This window comes from Protopterus annectens, chromosome 7.part0 (genome assembly GCF_019279795.1).
Source record: "Protopterus annectens isolate FY-2018-M chromosome 7.part0, PAN1.0, whole genome shotgun sequence".
Lineage (NCBI taxonomy): Eukaryota > Metazoa > Chordata > Ceratodontiformes > Protopteridae > Protopterus > Protopterus annectens.
In genome coordinates this window covers 1,776,189,156-1,776,210,047 of record NC_056739.1, presented here as the reverse complement: position 1 = coordinate 1,776,210,047, position 20,892 = coordinate 1,776,189,156, and the positions used below count along the sequence as shown (strand labels likewise).

At 41.1% G+C, this 20,892-nt stretch overlaps 1 protein-coding gene and 1 non-coding gene across 4 annotated transcripts in view; both read right to left on the bottom strand.

The window, feature by feature from the left end:
* WDR93 (WD repeat domain 93) overlaps nt 1–12,663 on the bottom strand; it is a 1,423,954-nt gene extending 1,411,291 nt beyond the window's left edge. For all 3 annotated transcript variants that reach the window (XM_044078311.1, XM_044078310.1, XM_044078312.1), the window contains exon 1: nt 12,400–12,663. Coding sequence is in view for 1 of the 3 variants with exons in the window: in XM_044078312.1 (XP_043934247.1) it covers nt 12,400–12,408 (9 nt within the window). In the remaining 2 variants the exon portion in view is untranslated. The remainder of the gene's footprint in view (nt 1–12,399) is intronic.
* Nucleotides 11,465–11,577, bottom strand: TRNAL-CAA. The gene is made up of 2 exons: nt 11,540–11,577; nt 11,465–11,510 (listed from the first exon to the last, which is right to left on the bottom strand). It is a non-coding gene; the product is annotated as a tRNA-Leu (tRNA).
* Nucleotides 12,664–20,892: the final 8,229 nt, after the last annotated feature.

Sequence of the window (20,892 nt, the reverse complement as noted above, 5' to 3'; positions counted from 1 at the left end):
AACTTCCTTTTACTACTCTCATCATGACAAGCAGCATATATATACAACACTAAACATTAACACACATCTTATTACCAAAACGTACAATTCTGACTTTAAACAAAGAGCAAACAATCTAACTAATAAAACAATGATTATGGAACTTCAAAAGACTTCCACTTTTTTGACAAAAGTCAAGCACACAGTTTACTATAGGATAATCAGCAAGTATATACAGTATCATTAATGACATTACTTCTCTTTAAAGGGTCTATATCACAAAGTCAAAGTCTGAAAAGAGCGAACGCTCTTAAATAGACACAAAATATGCAAAACCACAGAAAGTCGAACATACAGAACAGAGATTGTTTTCCCAGGGGAAAAAAAAAAAAATCACTGCTCAAAAAAATCCAAACACAAAATAAGGTGGGGTCCCCCCCCCCCCCCACTTAAATATACCAATTCCAAGATCGCACCACAGTGGAGGAAACGGCAAAGTCCCAAATGGCCCAGCAATTTTTTTCCCTGGGAAAAAAATTACTATTCCAGCCTTTCGACCTTCTGTGGCTTCGCGTATTTGGTGTCGATGTAAGAGCATTCGCTCTTTTCAGACTTCAACTTTGTGATACAGACCATCTTTAAAAAAATATCTCAGATTTTAACCTTATGCATTTTTTACTGTTTTGCCCACATTGGTATCCATAAACACTTTGCCATCTGTTGTTGAAAAACTAGCCAGTGAATTATATTTTGCACTCACAGATGCTAATTGCTATTCCCAATCTACCTGGCATTTAAAAAAATTGTCATATCATTCAAGATGTTGCCCTCCCAAAACTTAATGTGTGTAACATTTTTCACTGCTCATTCAAAAACTATTAGAGGTAGTGTTTTTAGATTTGCAGTCCTCCCTGTAAGCAAGATATACACAATTTTAGAGGCATTAATCTAGCTGGTTATATTAATAAAACCTCAATGTTTCTAACATGTTCAGAAAAAAAAATTGTACTCTTTAGAGTACAAAGAGTATTCCTAGCTACACCCTTGGGATGATCATACCGCAGAATGCATGCTGAATAAAAAAAAACAATAAAACAGACTGCAAAATAGTATCACTCAGTAAATATTACTATGTACACTACAAAATTAATACTTACATCAATCCACGATCCACTACAAAAACGCTGCCAACTGTTATATGTACACACAAAAAATACACACACACACACACACACACACACACACACACACACACACACAGAAAGAGAAAAGTTACCTATATTACACACTGTCACATGCCACAAGTAATCACCATACAGACTCTTTATTTTTTCCTTAAACTCTGTTTTTCTTTACATTTTACAAAAGCAGTTGCATTCTGTGACAGTGATCCAATCAAAAACACGTTGCTCACATGCCAGTTTGTAAATGACCAGCACTAAAGTAAGTTACATTTCATGAAGGTTCGGGGGGGGGGGGTGCATATTTTACAGCAACATAATTCAAGAATCTGGCCTTTACTGCAGCAAACTGATATCTAGCAACAATGTACTCCTCAAGGAGAAATGTACAGATATTGTTGTGTCTTTCGGCTTTTCCCGGTTAGGAGTCGCCACAGTGGAACTCTGGTCCGCTAATGAATGGCAGTAGATTTTTACGTGCCAAGTTGCCGGCCATGACGCACAACCTTCAACGTAGGTACGCCCATTCATGCATGTCTCCACAAAGAAGATGCTCTAGCTGAGAATCGAACAGGACAACGTCTTACTGTGAGGCAACAATGCTACCGCAGCACCACCACCACAGCTATGAGAAATGTACAGATATATTTCTGTTTTTAAGTTGTTTTTCATAATGGAAGAACACATTTCTTCACATCATTCTTGGCTTCTTGCTTCAGCATGCAAGGGGGTTTGCGTATTACAGTAAACCAATCACTTCTATTTATTTTTCTTTGTTAAGCAGAATCGCTTCCTAACCACAACTAACCATTTTCAGACACAGTCCAGCTGACAAACAGATTCAGAAATGAGGCATTACAATAATTTTATCCAAAAAGCAGAAAAAATATACCACACAGCTCTATGCATATTTCTTCTGTTTAAAATGGTTCACTTTTGTCACTTTAAGTGTACAGCAACATATACTAATAATAAAGATGGTGTGAGACTGCTAACTTTATGAGAATAACAAAGTACTGTTTGGGGGTGGGGGAATAGTGAGGAGTCTTAAAAATGATAGTTCGGAGCAATTCCATATTCTTCACCAATAAAAGCCACAAAATGCCTGAATAAAGATGGAAAACAGCTACACTTCTACACACATGCACTGTGCATACCCGTCAAGTGTACCTCATTATGAGAAGCATTTCTTTCTCTCAACGAGTGTAATCATTTAAGTTGTATTTTTGTATGCCATAAATATTTTAATATTCATATATTTTAAATGTTCTTCATAATTTCAGCATTTTTCTTTGTGTTTGGAGTAAAAATAAAGGAGAATGTTTTAACCCCCAAACAAAGAAGGATGCACTAGCACTATACCAAAAACAAACAAACAATAAATAAGCAAAACAACTATTTACTGCACTTTTTTATTGCCTGCCGTCTACTTTAATACTGTATTTACAGTCCATATAAAAAGTTTACACACCCCTGTTAAAATGCCAGGTTTTTGTGATATAAAAAAATGAGACCACAATAAATCATTTCAAAACTTTTCCCACCTTTAATGTGACCTATAACCTGTACAATTCAATTGAAAAACAAATCTGTAGAAGACATACAATAAGCTGCTTGCATAAGTGTGCACACCTTTAAACTAATACTTTGTTGAAGCACTTTTTGATTTAATTACAGCATTTAGTTTTCTTGGGTAGGAGTCTATCAGCATGGCATATCTTGACTTGGCAATATTTGCCCACTCTTCCTTGCAAAAGCACTCCAAATCTGTCATATTGCGAGGGCATATCTTGTGCACAGCCCTCTTCAGGTCACCCCACAGATTTTCTATTAGATTTAGGTCTGGGCTCTGGTTGGGCCATTCCAAAACTGTAATTTTCTTCTGGTGAAGCCATTCTTTTGTAGATTTGGATGTATGCCTGGGGTCATTGTCGTGTTGAAAGGTGAAATTCCTCTTCATCTTTCTAGCAGACGCCTGAAGGTTTTGGGTCAAAATTGACTGGTATTTGGAACTGTTCATAATTCTCTTCACCTTGACTAAAGCCCCAGTTCAAGCTGAAGAAAAGCAACCTCAAAGCATGATACTGCCAACACTATGCTTCACCGTGGGGATGGTGTTCTTTTGGTGATGCGAAGTGTTGTTTTTGCACCAAAAGTACCTTTTTGGAATTGTGGCCAAAAAGTTCAACCTTGGTCTCATCAGACCATAACACATTTTCCCACATGCTTTTGGGAGACTTGATGTATTGTTTTGCAAAATATAGCCAGGCCTGGATGTTTTTCTGTGTAAGAAAAGGCTTCCATCTTGCAACCCTACCCCATAGCCCAGACATATGGAGAATACAGGAAATTGTTGTCACGTGTAGTACACAACCAGTACTTGCCAGAAAGTCCTGCAGCTCCTTCAGTGTTGCTGTAGGTCGCTTGGCAGCCTCCCTGACCAGTTTTCATCTTGTCTTTTCATCAAAACTGGAGGGACAACGTCACTGTTGTCCCATATTTTCTCCACTTTTTGATGACTGTCTTCACTGTGTTCCATGGTATATCCAATGCTGTGGATTTTTTTCGTACCATTCTCCTGACTGATAGCTTTCAACAATGAAATCCCTTTGATGCTTTGTAAGCTCTCTGCAATGCATGTCTTTTGCTGTAGCAGGCAACTGAGTAAATGTCAGGAAAATACTACTAGGACAGCTGAACTTTTATTTGGGGTTACTCAGAGTCTCTTTATTTGATGGCAGGTGTGTACCCGAGAAGACTCAATGCTGTAATTAAATCAAAAGGTGCTTCAACAAAGTATTAGGGTGTGCACACATATGCAACCAGCTTATTGTACTTTTTTATTTTTTTCCCCTAACAGATTTGTTTATTTTTCAATTGAATTGTACAGGTTATAGGTCACATTAAATGTGGGAAAAGTTTTGAAATGATTTAATGTGGTTTCGTTTTTTATATCACAAAAACCTGGCATTTTAACAGGGGTGTGTAAAATGTTATATCCACTGTATATACTATGTACTAAACTACACTGTTGTATTGCAACTGTCTGTCTTAATGTGCCTGTTAAATCACATTTTATTGCTGTTTTCAGTTTACAAAGCTGTTTTTGCTACTTTCACCGTTTGTTAAGCATTTGCTGGCACTTTTCACTGTTGAAAAGCAATCTGTTCTGCTTGTGCTGGTTTTTCTGCCAAGCAGTGTTAAAATAACTGATTTGTTAGCCATTTAAAACATTCTTTAGAGTCTCCTTAATGATTTTCTGCTGTTTTAAACATTTTTAGTGTCTCACTGCTATTTTTCTGCTGTGTTAAACATTTGCTAGTAGTTCCTGCCAAAACTAGGGTAGCTAGTAGCTGAAGCATAGTCCAGATACAGGTTTGCTGCATTTGGGTCTGTTTGTAGTGGCTGTTTGTTCTGAGCACTTTTTCCAGGCCATCTTGGATTGGAAGGGCCCTTTCTGCATTCTAGCATGAGGATTGTGCTGATTGGACCTGTCTGTTGAAGGGTGGTTGGTCTAGGGCTTGGAGTAAGCATCCTCACTGGTCCTTTTGAACCTTTTTAAAGTTTTTTTTTCAAGTTTGTAGCTTCTGGTATTTAAGCAGGTTTCTGCTTGTTTGCACAACACAGTGCACTGCCAAGCAATTGTGCGCCATAGCTGGACAGATTAATTCAACAGTTTTTCTCTAAGATACAACTGTAGCACATTAGTATAGGCCTCATCCTTAATAATTTCCCAGTAAAAGGAATACTGGTAATAAGATGAAACCTATTAAACTACCAACAAAAAACCCAGGCAGAAATATCCATCCACTAAGCTCCTCCTTGAATGATCCTACCCCCCCCCCACTTAGTGATAACAGCCTTCAACCTAGGATTATGGACAGTTGGACCGCCCTTGTTTCTCCTGCCAACCTTGTTGACTTGGGTCTCTTGAGGCAGTGTAGCAATTGCCTCATGTACACCAACAACCCTCTACTAATAACTCACTCTAGTGCAGAGTGTGAGATATGCATCTACACCAAGAATCTTGAATCCATGCTCTCTCACACTCCAAACAGTAACACGGAAGTCGTTGTCAACCCACCCACCACTACACATAGTACACATCTAACACAAACATCAACATATGCAAAGGTTCTCTTAAAACACCTACTGAGACACCAGAGACCTTAAAAACACAAGACTGCTACAACTAACACAGTTCCCACAGCACCCATGACACATAGCAACACTAATGCCTCACCTACCAAGCCCATAAGGCGTAACACACAAAAAACAAATTTTGTAGTAAGTGGAGACTCAATAGTAAGACACACGGATGTCCCACTCAACAGTTTTGGCAAGGAGAAAGTCACAGTCAGATGTCTGCCCAGTGCTAGGATTCATCAGATCATGGATGTACTCAGGTCTCTCTGCAACAAGTACCATTATGATTCTGTCATAGATCATGTTGGAGTGAATGACCAGAGATGTACCTCACTGGACTATATGAAGACAGACATGACTGTGCTCTCTGAGTATGTGTCCCATACAGCTATGTCCCTAGCCTTGAGCAGCATACTACCCTCACCTAGAATGATGCTGCAGTATAAACAAAAATATTGATTTCAATAACTGGCTTAGTTTTTGGTATCATTTAAAGGGGATCCAGTTCCTGTCAGCCTGGAAAGCCATGGTTGACAAATCTTGCTGCTTTGGCAGAGATGGTTTGCACCTGGCAACTCTAGGCTTTCAGCTGCTGCAAAGGCTCTTGTCTCCCCCATAGTGCCTTTTTTAGGTAATGTCTTGCAAACAAACTTACTGATGTGAAATTTGCCAATCATAACAAAATAATGGTCATGCTGCTAAACGCTAAGAGTTTAAAGCAAAACTGCACACCCTGGAAGCACTTCTATAACTGGAAGATGTAGATGTCTGTGGAGTCAAAGAAACCTGGTTCAATGCCTCAAAGAGTAGCCTGGCCTTGCAAGGCTACAATGCTTTCCACACCTTCAGACCACAAAATGAACATGTGAGAAACAAAGGAGGTGGTGTTTCTATCTATATGAGCGATACATTCACCTCCTGTCTAGTTAGACTGGACGACTCAATGGAGTTACTCCAAGTTCAGGTTATGGTGGGTAAGACCCTCATTCCAAATCATAGCCATTTATAGATCTTCTCCATGGGTCGTGGCACACATGAAGCCTACCTGACCAAACTGGAGACAATCCAAATATTACCGAACAATCTGGTTATGGGGAATTTCAATTATCTCACCATCAACTGGAAAACCTAAATTAGCTCTAACTCGCTACCACAAAAGTTCCTTGACTTTGTTAATTCAAATGCCCTGGGACAAATTTATTATACACTGGCAAGAGGAACAAACATACTAGATATTGTCCTCACTAATATGTCAAACAGATGCACTACTGCAACTGACGGACCCTCATTAGTTAAATATGACCACAAATCAGTCATCTTCGAGATGACACTAACACCAGAACTCACAATGGGTGATATCAGACTAAAAAACAGCACCAAGGCAAACTGTACCCTTCTAGGTGAAGGTATAAATGCATTCCGAGCCCCACCCCCATCTGGAAGTGGTAACTACAACGAAGCTTACACTAAAGCCTTCTACACTCACTTGTACAAGTGTACAGACTCTGCTGTACCAGACAGAATCAAAACCAGAGCCCCAAGTAAAAACAAGCCGCCTTAGTAAACATCCAGCATCAACAACAAACTTTACAATAAACTCAAAAAGCTGCTGTCCAAGAAAACAAAGGCAAGACCACGACAATGGAAAAGCACCCTCCTCAGCCTCAACAGACAAATAAGACAATTTGTCAAATCCTCTAAGGCTTCTTTGAGAAAAACTTAGCAAGTACAGCCAAAGATAACCATAAGGCCTTTTACAGCTATGTACATAGCCTAAAAGGTAGGACTCAAGCATGTGCAGAACTACTGACCAATGGTATCACACACACTGACCCCTTAGATATAGCAAACCCACTAGCAAATAGGTTTGGTGAAAATTTCACTCCCTTAACTCCTCCAAACCTATCACAAACCTTCTCCTAAACTTCCCCCTGCCCTGCATATCTGAAGAACAGGTTATCAAAATCTTGTCCAAGGCAAAAAATACATAGGTTCATAAGTAGGTATTAGGCTATCAGCCCTGCGGCCTATATAAGCCTAGCCAAAAAAGTTTCTTGGCTTTCGCCACCCAATAAAGTTATTTTCCTGTGCTCCTGTCTAGCAGAGCCACAGAAGTGATCCCTGAGATGAATTTCCTATTTCCCATCCAATTGTCGAGATTTTCTTAAAGAGAGCTAATGAGGAGCTTTGCTTGACATAAATGGGTAGTCTGTTCCAGAGCATGGGAAGTCTCTGGGACAGGAATCTATCCCTCCAGCATGTTCTGTTTATTGTGGTGGCAAGGTTTAGGCCTCTGGAGCATGTGGCTCGGAGGGATTGGGGTTTTTTTTAAGTGTAGTATGTGCAACAGATCTGGGTTTGACATGGCTTTGTATGTTAGGCAGAAGTCGCCTCTGAGTAGGCAATAAGTGACGGAGTAGAGCTAGAGTTTTTTGAGACGGTCTGCGTATGGCATCTGTTTGAGGCCAGTAATCCTCTTAGTGACGTATTTCTGTGGCCTTTCTAGTTGTTGTAGATGACTTATGAGGTATATGCCAAACAGAGCGTTGTACTCTATAATGGGTCTGATGAGGGATGAGTAGAGAGGAATGATGACCTCTTTTTTTCTGAAGGTTAACCCCTTTGTGATGAGGTGTGCCACGTGGAAGGACTTCCTGACTACTGTGGCGATGTGATTATCAAAGGAAAGACTACTGTCCACCTGACTGAATTATTTTATATATTTGCTGACATTGTTGACAGCCTCTATGGGACCAGAAGGCATCCCAGGCTGTCTTCTAAACAGACTAAAGCATGAACTAGCATCACCATTAAGTACCCTTTTCAATCATAGTCTAACCACAGGCTTTGTTCCTGCGGAATGGAGAGCAGCAACAGTTATTCCCCTCCACAAAGTTGGCCTAGCAACAGACCCAGGGAATTACAGACCCATACACCTGACCAGCCTAATCTGTAAGGCCTTGAAACGTATCATTATGGACCTCATAAATGAAGACATAGACAGCCTCCAAACCCTGCATCCAACCCAATTCGGCTTCATCAAGGGCAGATTCTTCCTGTAAAATCTGTTGGATTTTTTTGAAAATGTGACCAGGGCCATTGACAAGGGCAAATCTGTGCACACAGCATACCTCGACTTGGCAAAGGCTTTTGACACAATCCCACATTCAGGCATTACCAATAAACTTAGCAAACTGAATGTAAACCCCTTCATTGTAAGATAGGTTGCCAACTAGTTCACAAACAAGACACACACTATCAAAGTGGGTGACTCCACATCAACTAGCACACTTGTTACCAGCGGGGTGCCATAGGAGTCGGTGCTGGGCCCCCTACTGTTTGGTATATACTTCTCAGAAGTTCAGGGGTTGTGGCTGACCAAGTTTGCAAATGACTGCAAACTGGGTGCAACTACTGAATCCCCAAATGATGTCAGTATACTCCAGGAGAGTCTAACGCATACCAAAGCCTGGTGTCTTAGTCACAGTCTCAAACTGAATGCAAAAAAATGCATCATAATTTCCTTTGGCACAAACAATGTCCCTTCACACTACCAAATCTACAACAATACCCTAAGTACCCACAAAGTGGTAAAGGACCTGGGATCACAACTTGACTGCGACCTTAACTTTGATCATCATGTGCCTATTGTAGTAAGGAAGGCTTTCTACATAGCACACTTGATTAGTAAAGGCATTGTCTCGAGAGCAAAAGAGGTTATAACCCCTCTGTACTTGGTATTAATCCAGCCCATAACTGAGTATAGCTCCAAGTTCGGCATTTATCATACAAAGCCCTGCAACAATTAGAGACCTCAGAGGTTTCTAACAAAGAAGATCAAGGGACTCCAGCACGTGACGTACACAGACCTACTAAAGTCCCTGTTGCTATACTCTGTATCATATAGACTTCTTAGGGGAGACTTATGCCTGGATTACAGAACAATTTCATACCCAAACCAAATTAACTTGCTGCATATCTGTAAATCAAACGGGACTAGGGCTACCTGTTCCAGGGAACTAAATATGGCCTGCAACTTGAATAGGATATGCTGGAGGGACAGATTTATCTCACAGCGGCTGCCACGTCTTTGGAATAGGCTACCTATTCATGTGAAACTGAGCACCTCTATGGCACTGTTCAAGAGCAACCTGGACGAGTAGATGAGGCACCATAAATTCTTACAGGGAATAGCACCCACAGTCCTCCTGGACATGAGCAGCTTGAATTGACCTCCAGGTCGATAACCTACTAATCGCCTATGATTCTATAATCCTATGGTAGTTGTTCCATTAAATCAAAATAACTGGCCTAAGTACTAGGAGCCCTGACTTTGCAGTGGGTCTCATAGTACTGCTAATCTGTTGAGCTATTATCAGACATTACTGGCTACACATAGGAATTGTGATCACATAGGAATTGTGATGATGCAGCTCCACAACTGAAAATGCCTAAAAAGACAAAAGCAAGCTTAATTAGTTGCAAATCTGACTTTGTATTAGAGCAGTACCTCACAGGATGCGCAGTAGCAAGTCTCGCCCAAACCATGCCCTCCCCCAGATTTCTTGACAGCATGTCTAAACTACTAAATATTCATGTGTGTGCTGCCATGAATATTGATCTCTCTGTTGTTCAGTGCAACGAGCGCACATTGAAAATGGCCTTAACGGCCATCACTGGGAACTAAAGGTCATGTTTCTGCCCAGGGACAGTTCAGTATAACTGTTAATACCAAGCCAGCATTTGTAGTGTCTAGTATGACCATGAGCTGGTAGTGTATCCAGGAGCCACTCATCAGTTGCACTTACTTTTATCAATATTGTGAGCTTTAAGGAGTTTCCAAAATTATATTAGCTTGTCAGTTTTCCCAATTGTGTTTGGTGCTAAGTTTCAGAAAGCAGTTTTTTGACAGTAGGTCAGCTTGTCTGTGGAGGGATATCTTCCTAGAAGTAGGTTTCTGTTCAGTTGTAGTGGTGTTGTCATATTTGACACAGGGAGTCATTTGGCTTTATGTAAAGTAGCAGTGTGTGCATTGCTATAGAGCAGCTGTAGAAACCTGAAAATTTTTTTCTCACTAGTTGCGAAGTAAGGAGGTATTTTGTTGGGAAAACAATTTGACATAAAGCATATATTTATTGGGTTTCCATAGTGTATCAATGTGTTTTTATAGGATATTTTAAGCTGAACAAGTATCTGATTTACCTAGGTTTCCGTAGTGAATTACAGTATGTTTTAAGGTAGAAGGTGCACCTTTTGATTCTTACATGAGGTAATTAGCTAGGCTTAAAATGGCCCACAAGGGCAGTTGGCCTAGTACTAATCTATGAACATAAACCTAAAGTAGAGTGCCATACCTTCCCTCCATGTTATAAACACACACTCACACACACACATACACAATTTAGAGTCACCAGTCCACCTACTGTGTGTCTTCGTGGTGTAGGAAGAAATCAGAGTAAAACTCATGGCAATGCAGAGACACATGCAGATTCTGCATAGAAAGTACCGCAACCATGAACATAACCAGAGATCCTATTTATGTGAGCCAACAATGCTGGCAACTTTGCCAGTTTGTTATTCAAGCCAGTTCCATAAGGCACTAAAGTCATCTTGTAGCCGATTTAGATTTTTGGAATTTTGTGTGATTTGGTAATAACTCTACATCTGTAAATAGTAGGCAGTTTAAATGGAAGATCCCAGAGAAGGTCATCTATAAATAGTTAGAAAGTAGAGGTCCAAGTGGCAACCACTTTTGAATACCTTTGTAATAGCATCCAACTCACACTTGTGTTGATCTTGAACATTCTGTCTCAAAGGAAGGCACTGACCAACTGAATGACTTCATGTTCATAGGTGTGTACTAGGCTAATGGCCCTGGAGCCTTTACAAGCCTAGCCCATAGAATTATCCTGACATTGTGCCGCCAGACGTTAGTTCCCAGTGCCTCTATGGAGTAGAGTCACTGGCGTGATCCCCAGGGTGAAGTTTCTTAAATATCCTGTCTTGGTAAACCGTGCACCTACTACATACCAAGCCATGAGTCACTGGAGTGATCCCCGGGGTGAAGTTTCTTAAATATCCTGTCTTGGTAAACCGTGCACCTACTACATACCAAGCCGCGACTCTAACCATCAAGCGAATGGAACTGCAAAAACACCTGTCAGAAGTGGGATTTGAACCCACACCTCCATACTGAGACCAGAATTCCCATGAACTTTGGAAGGAGATCAATCCTTGAGTCTGGTGCCTTAGGCCACTCGGCCATCCTGACATGTGAGAGTCTATAAGGAGGCAAGACTCGGTAACACCATTTGAGTGATTGGCAGCTACAAAATCTGTCTTTAATTCCTGTAAAATTGCATGTTATAAGTTTTTGTCTTCCATATTACAGCAGGTTTTAAAGAAATCCTGCAGTATGTAACAGTCTGCAACTTACTGCACTTGTTCGTTTCCCTTCTTGAGTGCCGTTCAACTGTCACAATATACAAGAGCTCCAACGAATGTACAGAGTTATTTTCATGCAAACAGTATACTTTCCAATTACACATTGTACTACATACTACAGGATGTCTTTACTTTATAGTTTATTGAGCCATGTGATTTTCCTGCTGAGTCAACATTGAAAATCACGTCTTAATAAACTGTAATTTAAAGAAATCATGCAGTATGTAAAACAGTCTGTAAATACATCTGTTCGATTTCTTTCTTGTGGGCAGTTCAACTTTAGCAATATCCATGAGGTGCAATCAATGTATGCATGATGTCATACGGAAATCAGCTTACATGACAGTCACCAGCCGTTTCCACGCCCGTCCCTCCTGTCAGTCATTAAGGACACGTCCAATTCTGCGCAGAACTGGATACGAGGTATTTGTCTAATACAAAGCTGCAGAACTAATACAATGTAATGTAAATATAACCTTCATAATTATCAGGGGCGGAGAGATTGTAAGTCATTACAAAAGAAAATAAAGCAAATAAGTTTACGTCATGTTACATAAAACCAAGACACTTTCGGTGCTAATGTGAAACCTTATGATTCATCCAATAAATTACCATGTTATATAAACAGAAAAATGAAAGCAATCTTCACCTCCAACATTTAAAAGTGTGAATACTGCGCAGCAAACTTCAGTTAGCGTACCAAGATACGTTCATACCAGTTTATAATCGGATATATGTGTTACTCGCTATTTCAGCCAAGGTAGTATGTGACTATATATCACAATCCAACAGCTTTTCTTCCAACAGTTACAAGCAAACAGGCTAGTAACATTCATAATTGTACTGCAAATGAATTTAGTTTTGTGTAGAGTAGAGCATTGCAGGCAGTTGCTATGATACGAAAAGGCCGCCTTGCATCACCTGACCACAACAGTAAGACGTTCTAACGTGAACGTCACGTCACTGGTTTCTGCGAACTTGGACCGGTACGGTAGTGTATCAAATATGTACTGGCGATGGTCTAGTCAAGGCGTTCCGTTGTGTGATTGTTGTTTTAAGCATCTCCCTCCATGCGAAACACGTTGCAGTGCAAGACTACATTTTTATGTCCACCCGAAGCGGTTGAACAAGTGCTTGTTTCAGAGACACAACTATTAGTTTTTCCCAAGGAGAAAAGGCATTCTTGTTTCCCTACTCAACAGCAAAATGATGTGTACGTTATCTTGTATCACTGGGTCATATATCAAGGGACATAGTTACTTCCAGAAGATTATTACTTTATAGTTGGGAATATTCCTCAAAATCTATTTTCCCCTGCCAAATTTGTGATTAATGAAGTCTCTAAATGACATACATTTGACCTAACAGCAAGCTTATATGCAACACAAAAAGCAACAGTAGACTCCCTCTTATCCAGTCTTGCTGGGACCGAACCTTTGGCTGGATAAATTAATGGCTGGTTAATCAGAAAAAAAAGCATACAGAATAGCATTTTTAGCTTGTAAATCAGATTTAAAAATATGTATATATGTTGCATGTAAATTAAACATTTATTTATTTAGTTGAAAAATCAGTCATTTTGTTTCTGTTTTTTTTTTTTTCAATTCTTGTTTTGAAGCAAAATCACACCACTTTTTAATAAACGTCTGCAGTATTGCATCTGTGATATATTAAATGCAAATAACCAAAATCCTTACTTGATTAAAAAAATCCAACTCCAGACAGAAGGAAATGCAACATGTACTGAGCAAGGAAAAGTGAGTGCGACACCTTCTTTAGGACATAGTCTGATATGCCATCATACTAGTACAGAAACCAGTGTGAGGCTGTTGCTCTCATAGGAAGACTATCCTGGTGTGTACCTGGTAAACAGCCTTATCAGAGCATATGCTGAAGATGACTCCACAAAGTATTGCCATTAAATGCAAAGATATGTACTTGTATGACTTAAATGTAACAGAAAACACAGCAGTAATAACAATACTATAAAACAGCATGAGCGCAATGTTTAATCACAGGGTGTGAATACAGGATTCAGAGAAAGGAAAAAAAGCAACAGGCAATGGAAGGCCTAGTAGAAGTAAACAAGAATGCAACTATACTGACAGACAAACCAGCAAAATAAGTTAAAGCATAGAGAAGGAAACAAGCAGCAGGTAAAATACAGTATCATAGAAATAACAGCATGTTTATGAAGTTTTAAATTATTTTATAAAAACATATATTTTTCCAAGCAGTTTCATCCCTCTACATAGAGAGCTCAGTGACATTCTCAGTTTATAAGCTAATAGCCTGTCCTACTTTCCTAGTTCCATCCACTGCCTCAATTGTTTCCCACTCTGAAAACTAGAGAATCCCACAACAGCAAGAACATGCCTTTTGAATTGAAGTTAAGCAAAGTACCGTGAATATTATTTCAGAAATCAGCTCATTTTCCCTCATTCCACCAGCAAAAGGTGGAACAGTCTTTATTGTTGTATCACCAACATGTGAAGTTTCTCAACAAACAAAATTGCTTGGCCTACTACTGTTATGTACAGAAAACAGCTCTCTCCAGTGGCATTATTCCTATTTCAAAGGCATGATAAATGGTGGAGTAACTTTACCAACTTGTACACTCTTGAGAAATGTGTTTCATTAAAATGTGTACAGTCTGGGATTTTTCTCTCTTACCTGCTTCTTACATCTTCTTCGCCAAAGTAATGATTTAAGACTCAGTTATCAAAGACTTCAATGGCATCATCATTTCCATTCTCCTTCTTAGCAATACATGACTGCTGCATCTTTTTACTAGCACCCATCAGTGAGCTGCTTTGGGAGCTCCCAGTTCCTCAAAAATGGCTCCCACCTCTGGGCAGAGGTCACTTGCCCTCCAATATGACTAGAGTCATTACAACCAGCTACTATTGTCAAGGGACAAATGTCAGCAAAATCGGACACAGAAGCAACAATGCAGATCGTATGAACCCCTACGTAGAACAACAAGCACAACAGACCTTGCAGTCAAGGCAGTGTCATGCCATACTGGTTCTAGCTGTGATACTGTTCCCAGTCATCGGATTATGTGTGACAATTGATCCAGATCTGTTTCACTAACATACATTTAAAAATATTGACTAAAATATGGCAGGTTAAAGCTAGACCAGATAAGAGGTAGTCTACTGTAGTAATTATTATGTAGTGATGTTATTTGTCTCTGAAATGGAAATAGTACAGTTGTGTAAAACCTTACCATAACTGTAGATATCCTTCTCTTCACTGTTGCAGTATTCTACATAGAAGGAATGTCCTGCCCAGGGTAGTCCAACAGTCAGCCAGTATGCAAAAGCCTAAAAAACATTTTGCATGTGCCGTGCATCACATTTATGCTCCCCACACAACATAGGGCATAAAAGGAGCATATGGACAGAACTACCCAGAACTGAATTTCCCCAGAAGAGAATAGTCTGTATTGGCAAAGGAGTCCATACACATCCATAAGGAAAAACGCAAAACAAACAAGAGAGGTTAAAGGGAGGGAGCGAATACTGCAACAGTGAAGAGAAGGGTGTCTACTGTTATGGTAAGTCTTTATACAACTGTAGTATGTCTTTCTATCTCACTGTTGAAGTATTCTACATAGAAGAGAGAATGAAGAAGCTCAAGAAACAGAATGGGAGGTAGAAGGCTAAGTGCCTTGAACAAACCCACATAAACTGTTTTCAGCAAAACCTACTCTGACCCTAGAAACCATATCCAACTTACAATGCTTAGTAAAGGTATGCACTGAAGACCAGGTAGCAACTTCAAGGATGGAATTGTTGTCCAACCCCTTAAAGAAGGCACCAGAAGAGGCAACAGTGGATTTGGCACCATAAATTCTTACCGGGAATAGTGCCTACAACCCTCCTGGACATGAACGATCATTACTAAATGCAATTCTGGGTATTGACTAGTGTATCTATGGTATTACATTGGGACAAAATGGCTAGGCTTGAAATAACCTCCGGGGCAATAAACTAGTAAACGCCTATGATCCTATAAGAAGCCTTAGCAGAGGGGGGCCTGCCTCCCACCTTTCCTGCCCTTTGAGGTCTGGCGGGGTTGCCTGTGAACAAAAGCAGACCTGGAAGGATAATTCCTCTTGAACTTAGGGATAGGAGTGACAAAAACATGTTTAAGGTCTTGCAAGGCTTTGACTTTCTCTTGATAAGACTTAAATCTTAGCAGAAGCAGTCCCAAAAAGAAGTGTATTACCCAAAGGGGCATCCAACAACTTGGCGTTAATATCCTCACGTAGAAACTAGAGACAAAGTCAAGAAGAATATCCTCAGGTAGAGACTAGAGACAAAGTCAAGAAGAATATCCTCAGGTAGAGACTAGATACAAAGTCAAGAAGAATGCCTCATGATGGACCCAGTAGCCATGGCCCCAGAAGAGCCATCAGCAGCATCATAGCTACATTTAATAAAGTGGTGAGTCACTTGAAAAGCAGAACCTAAAAAAGATAAGGCAGAGGATTTGCCTTCAGAATCAGGAAGGTCAAAGATAACCTGAAAAGTCTAATCAATCAAGACCAGAGCATACCTGGTCATGTGGGTCTGGTAATTAATAGCCATAAAGGCCAAAGTAGAAGCAGTATAAACTTTCTTACCAATCCTCTCCATTGCCCTAATATCTTTATCAGAAGGCAAAAGTTTGGAAGAGAGCAAAACTGTAGACAGTTTGTCAGAAGAGACTGACACCACAGCAAGATCAGCGAAAAGACATTTAAATAAAAACTGACAGTCCTCAGAAAGCTTATAGAAACTATCAGGTTTCTTAGGAGCTGAAAACTGAGAATCAGGATACTTAGAAGCAGCAATGAAAGAATCTAACAAGACAGCCAACACAGGGGGAACTGCCTATGGTTTAGGAGTAGCCACCTGAAGCAACTCAGAATATCTTCTTTAATCCCTACGTCACTCGATGGGTTGCCAACTGGCTTACTGCCAGAACCCACACTGTAAAAGTAGCCGACTCCAAATCCAGCTCCAGATATGTGACAAATGGAGTAACTCAGGGTTCAGTCCTGGGACCGCTCTTCTTTGGCATCTACTTCTCTGACGTACAGGCCAACACTAAGGGACTCTGGCTAACAAAGTTCGCAGATGACTGCAAACTGGGAGCCATTATTGAATCCCTAAATGATGTGGATACTCTACAAAAGGGCCTTACAGAAACAGATGCTTGGTGCCAGAGCCATGGCCTCAAGTTCAATGCCAAGAAATGTATAGTTATCCCCTTTGGGAAAAACATGTACCCGTGAATTACCACATAGGTGGCAATATGCTAAACACCGAAAGTGTGATGAGAGACTTAGGGAAACAGGTGGACAGTGGTTTCACCTTTGATAACCACATCGCCACAACAGTCAGGAAATCCTTCTATGTGGCACACCTCATCACTAAGGACATTTCATGCAGAAAAAAGGAGGTCATTGTCCCACTGTAGTCATCCCTCATTAGACCCATTATAGAATACAATGCCCCATTTGGTATGTACCTCTCAAGACATCTGCAACAACTGGAAAGGCCGCATAAATACTTCACTAAAAGAATCACAGGCCTAAAGCAGATGCCCTATGCTGACCACCTTAAAAACTCCAGCTATACTCTGTCGCATATCGTCTACTCAGAGGCGATCTCTGCTTAACATACAAGGCCACGTCAAACCCAGAGCTGTTGGACAAGCTACACTTAAAGAAATCCCAATCCCTTAGAGCCACATGCTCCAGGGATCTAAACCTTGTCATCACAATAAACAAAACATGCTGTAGGGATAGGTTCCTGACCCAGAGACTCCCCAGACTCTGGAATAGATTGCCCATACATGTCAAGCAGAGCGCCTTTTTGGCCCTCTTCAAAAGGAACCTTGACGATTGGATGGGAGAAAGGAAATTCACCCCAAGGATCACGTCAGTCGCCCTGGTAGGCAGGGGTCCAGGGAAATAAATAGTGTGGGAAACTGGAGCCAAACTGGAGGCAAAGCTCTCTCAACCCAAGACTGGAACTGACAGTCATGAGGAGAAGGAAAATACTCGCAACACACCACCAGTCCCACATAGATCTACTAAACCAACACCGGCAAATACACATAAATACACAAAAAAATACTTGGAGGCTCTAAATAAAAGTCTGCAAAAGCAACAGAGACCTCCAAAGTAGACACCCAAGCAACCTCCACACCCCATCACAAACCATGAAACACATACTTCACATAATCAATGTGCCATGCAATCACAGCCCTTAAGGCAAAATAACATACCCAACACACTAGTAATAGGTGACTCTATAGTCAGGCACACTGATGTCCCACTAACTAGGCTGGACAAGGAGAAGGTTACAGTTAGCTGCCTGTCAGGTGCCAGGATCCGCCACATAACACAATCACTCAGGTCGCTCCTGAACAAGTACAAATATGACTCTGTCTTTGTTCATGTTGGTGTGAATGACCTGAGACATACCTCCCTGGACTACATGAAAAGGGACATGGAAGAGCTCTCTGATCACGTAGCCCAGGCCGGTATGACCCTGACCCTGAGTAGCATCTTACTCTCACCAAGAATGATGCCACAGTATAAAGAAAAAAATATCAATTTCAACAATTAGCTAAGTTTCTGGTGTCATTCAAAGGGGATCCAGTATCTGTCCACCTGGGATGACATGCTTGATAAGTCACGTTGCTTCGCAAGAGATGGCTTGCACCCATCACCCTTAGGCTTTTGAATACTGGCCAAGGCTTTTGCCACCCCCATAGTGCTTTTTTTAGGCAAGGCTCAAAAGACAAACCCACCACCGTAAATAGCAAAAGTAACCAAAAACTGAGGGTAATGCTACTCAATGCCAGAAGTCTAAACCTCAAAATGCATGCACTCAAGGGACTCCTCAGTATGGAGAGCATCAATATCTGTGCAGTAACATAAACCTGGTTTAAGGCTCCAGAGAGCACCCCAGCACTACCAGGCTGTAACTCATACCATACTTTTCGGCCAAAGAACCCAGACCAAAACACAAAAGGTGGGGGTGTAGCCATATTCATTAAGGACACCCACACCTCCAGGTTAGTGGCACAGCACAATGCCTCAGCAATCATCCAATCACAACTAACAAAGGGCAAAACTGCATTTCAAATTGTAGCTTGCTACAGATCACCCACCATGACCCAGGACCCTCATTCCACATTTCTGGAGAAACTGGAAAATATGAAAGTCCTACCAAATGCCTTAATATTGGGTGATTTCAATTACCCAAACATTAACTGTGAGAACTACTCAAGTACTAACTCTCTTGCCTAGCGCTTCCTAGAATTTATAAACTCTAATGCCCCGGATCAACTGGTCAACATCCCCACCAGAGGTGACAACATATTGGACCTGGTCATCAACAACATGGGCGACCGGTGTTCTACACCGGAGGTCAAACCCTCGCTGGTTAGCTCAGACCATAGACTAATCACTCTGGATATCCACATTCTGCCCCACCCCTGATCAAGGAAACCACCATGAAGAACTTTTCAAAAGCAAACTTCACGTTACTTAAGAACGAGGTGGAAAGGGTCACAGCCCCCATGCTAAAGGACAATGCTATTCAAGCTGCTGAATCCCTTACAAAGGCACTCCATGAGAACCTGCAAGAATGCATGGATAATGCTATCCCAAGCAAAACCAAGACTCACTCCTCCAAGAAAAGGAAACCAGTCTGGTGGACCCCTGCCATAAACAAGCTATACAATAAAAAGAGGAAACTAGTACAGAAAAGAGTAAATCCCAAGAAGGAAAGACATCCCTGATCAGTATCAGCAAGAAACTATGATCTCTCATAAAATCATCCAAGGCTAGCTTCGAAAGAGAAATTGCCAAGGACTCTAAAGATAACCACAAAGCGTTCTTTAGCTATGTCAAGAACCTAAGTGGAAACTCTCAGATCTGCTCTGAGTTATTGCAGAATGGCACACAATACACTGAACTGACTGATATTGCCAACAATACACTGAACTGACTGATATTACCAACATTCTGTCAGACAGGTTTAGTGCAAACTTCACCCCCTAAAGGGCCCATAACCATACCAAAAGAATGTAGAACCCTGGCAATCACTGATACACAGGTTAAAATAGCCCTATCCAAAGCCAAAAATACAGCTTCAATGGGACCAGATGGTGTCCCAGGCTGTGTCTTACACGAGCTCCAACCCTAACCCCTCACCTAAACACACTGTTCAAACTCAGCCTCTGTACAGGCTATGTACCCATAGAGTGGTGCACAGCAACAGTTATCCTGCTCCACAAAGGTGGAGCCACAACAGACACCGGGAACTATCCTTCCTATAAGCCTGACTAGCCTGGTCTGCAAGGCTATGGAGTGCAGCATCATGGAATTCATTAACAGAGACGTTGGCAACCTTCAAACATTGGACCCTGCCCAGTTTGGCTTTGTTAAGGGAAGATCATGCCTCCTAAATCTGGTGGACTTCTTTGAGACAGTTACCAAGGCTTTAGATGAGGGAAAGGAGGTCCACACAGCCTACCTAGACCTTGCAAAGGCTTTCAACACCATTCCCCATTCTGGTATTATAGACAAGCTCACCAGCCTGAACATAAACCCCTACGTCATGAGATGGGTTGCCAATTGACTCATGGATAGAACCCACACGGTGAAAGTTGCAGGCTCTAGGTCTGACTCTAAACCAGTTACAAGTGGTGTCCCCCAGGGCTCAGTCCTGGGACCCCTCCTGTTCTGTATATACTTCTCAGAAATACAGGCAAGCACAGGAGGACTATGGCTGACCAAGTTTGCAGACGACTGCAATCTGGGGGCCATAATTGACTCTCCAGCTGATACAGACATCCTCCAGAAGGGTCTCACTGAGACGGATACCTGGTGTCAAAATCATGGCCTCAAGCTAAATGCCAAAAAGTGCATAGTCATCCCTTTTGGAAAAAACAAAGTACCCGCGAACTACCACATACGTGGTAGTCCCCTAAATACAGAAAATGTAATAAGGGATCTGGGGACCCAAGTAGATAGTAATCTCTCCTTTGATAATCATATTGCCAATGTGGTTAGAAAAATCCTTCTATGTGGCCCACCTAATCACAAAAGGGCTCACATCTAGAACAAAAG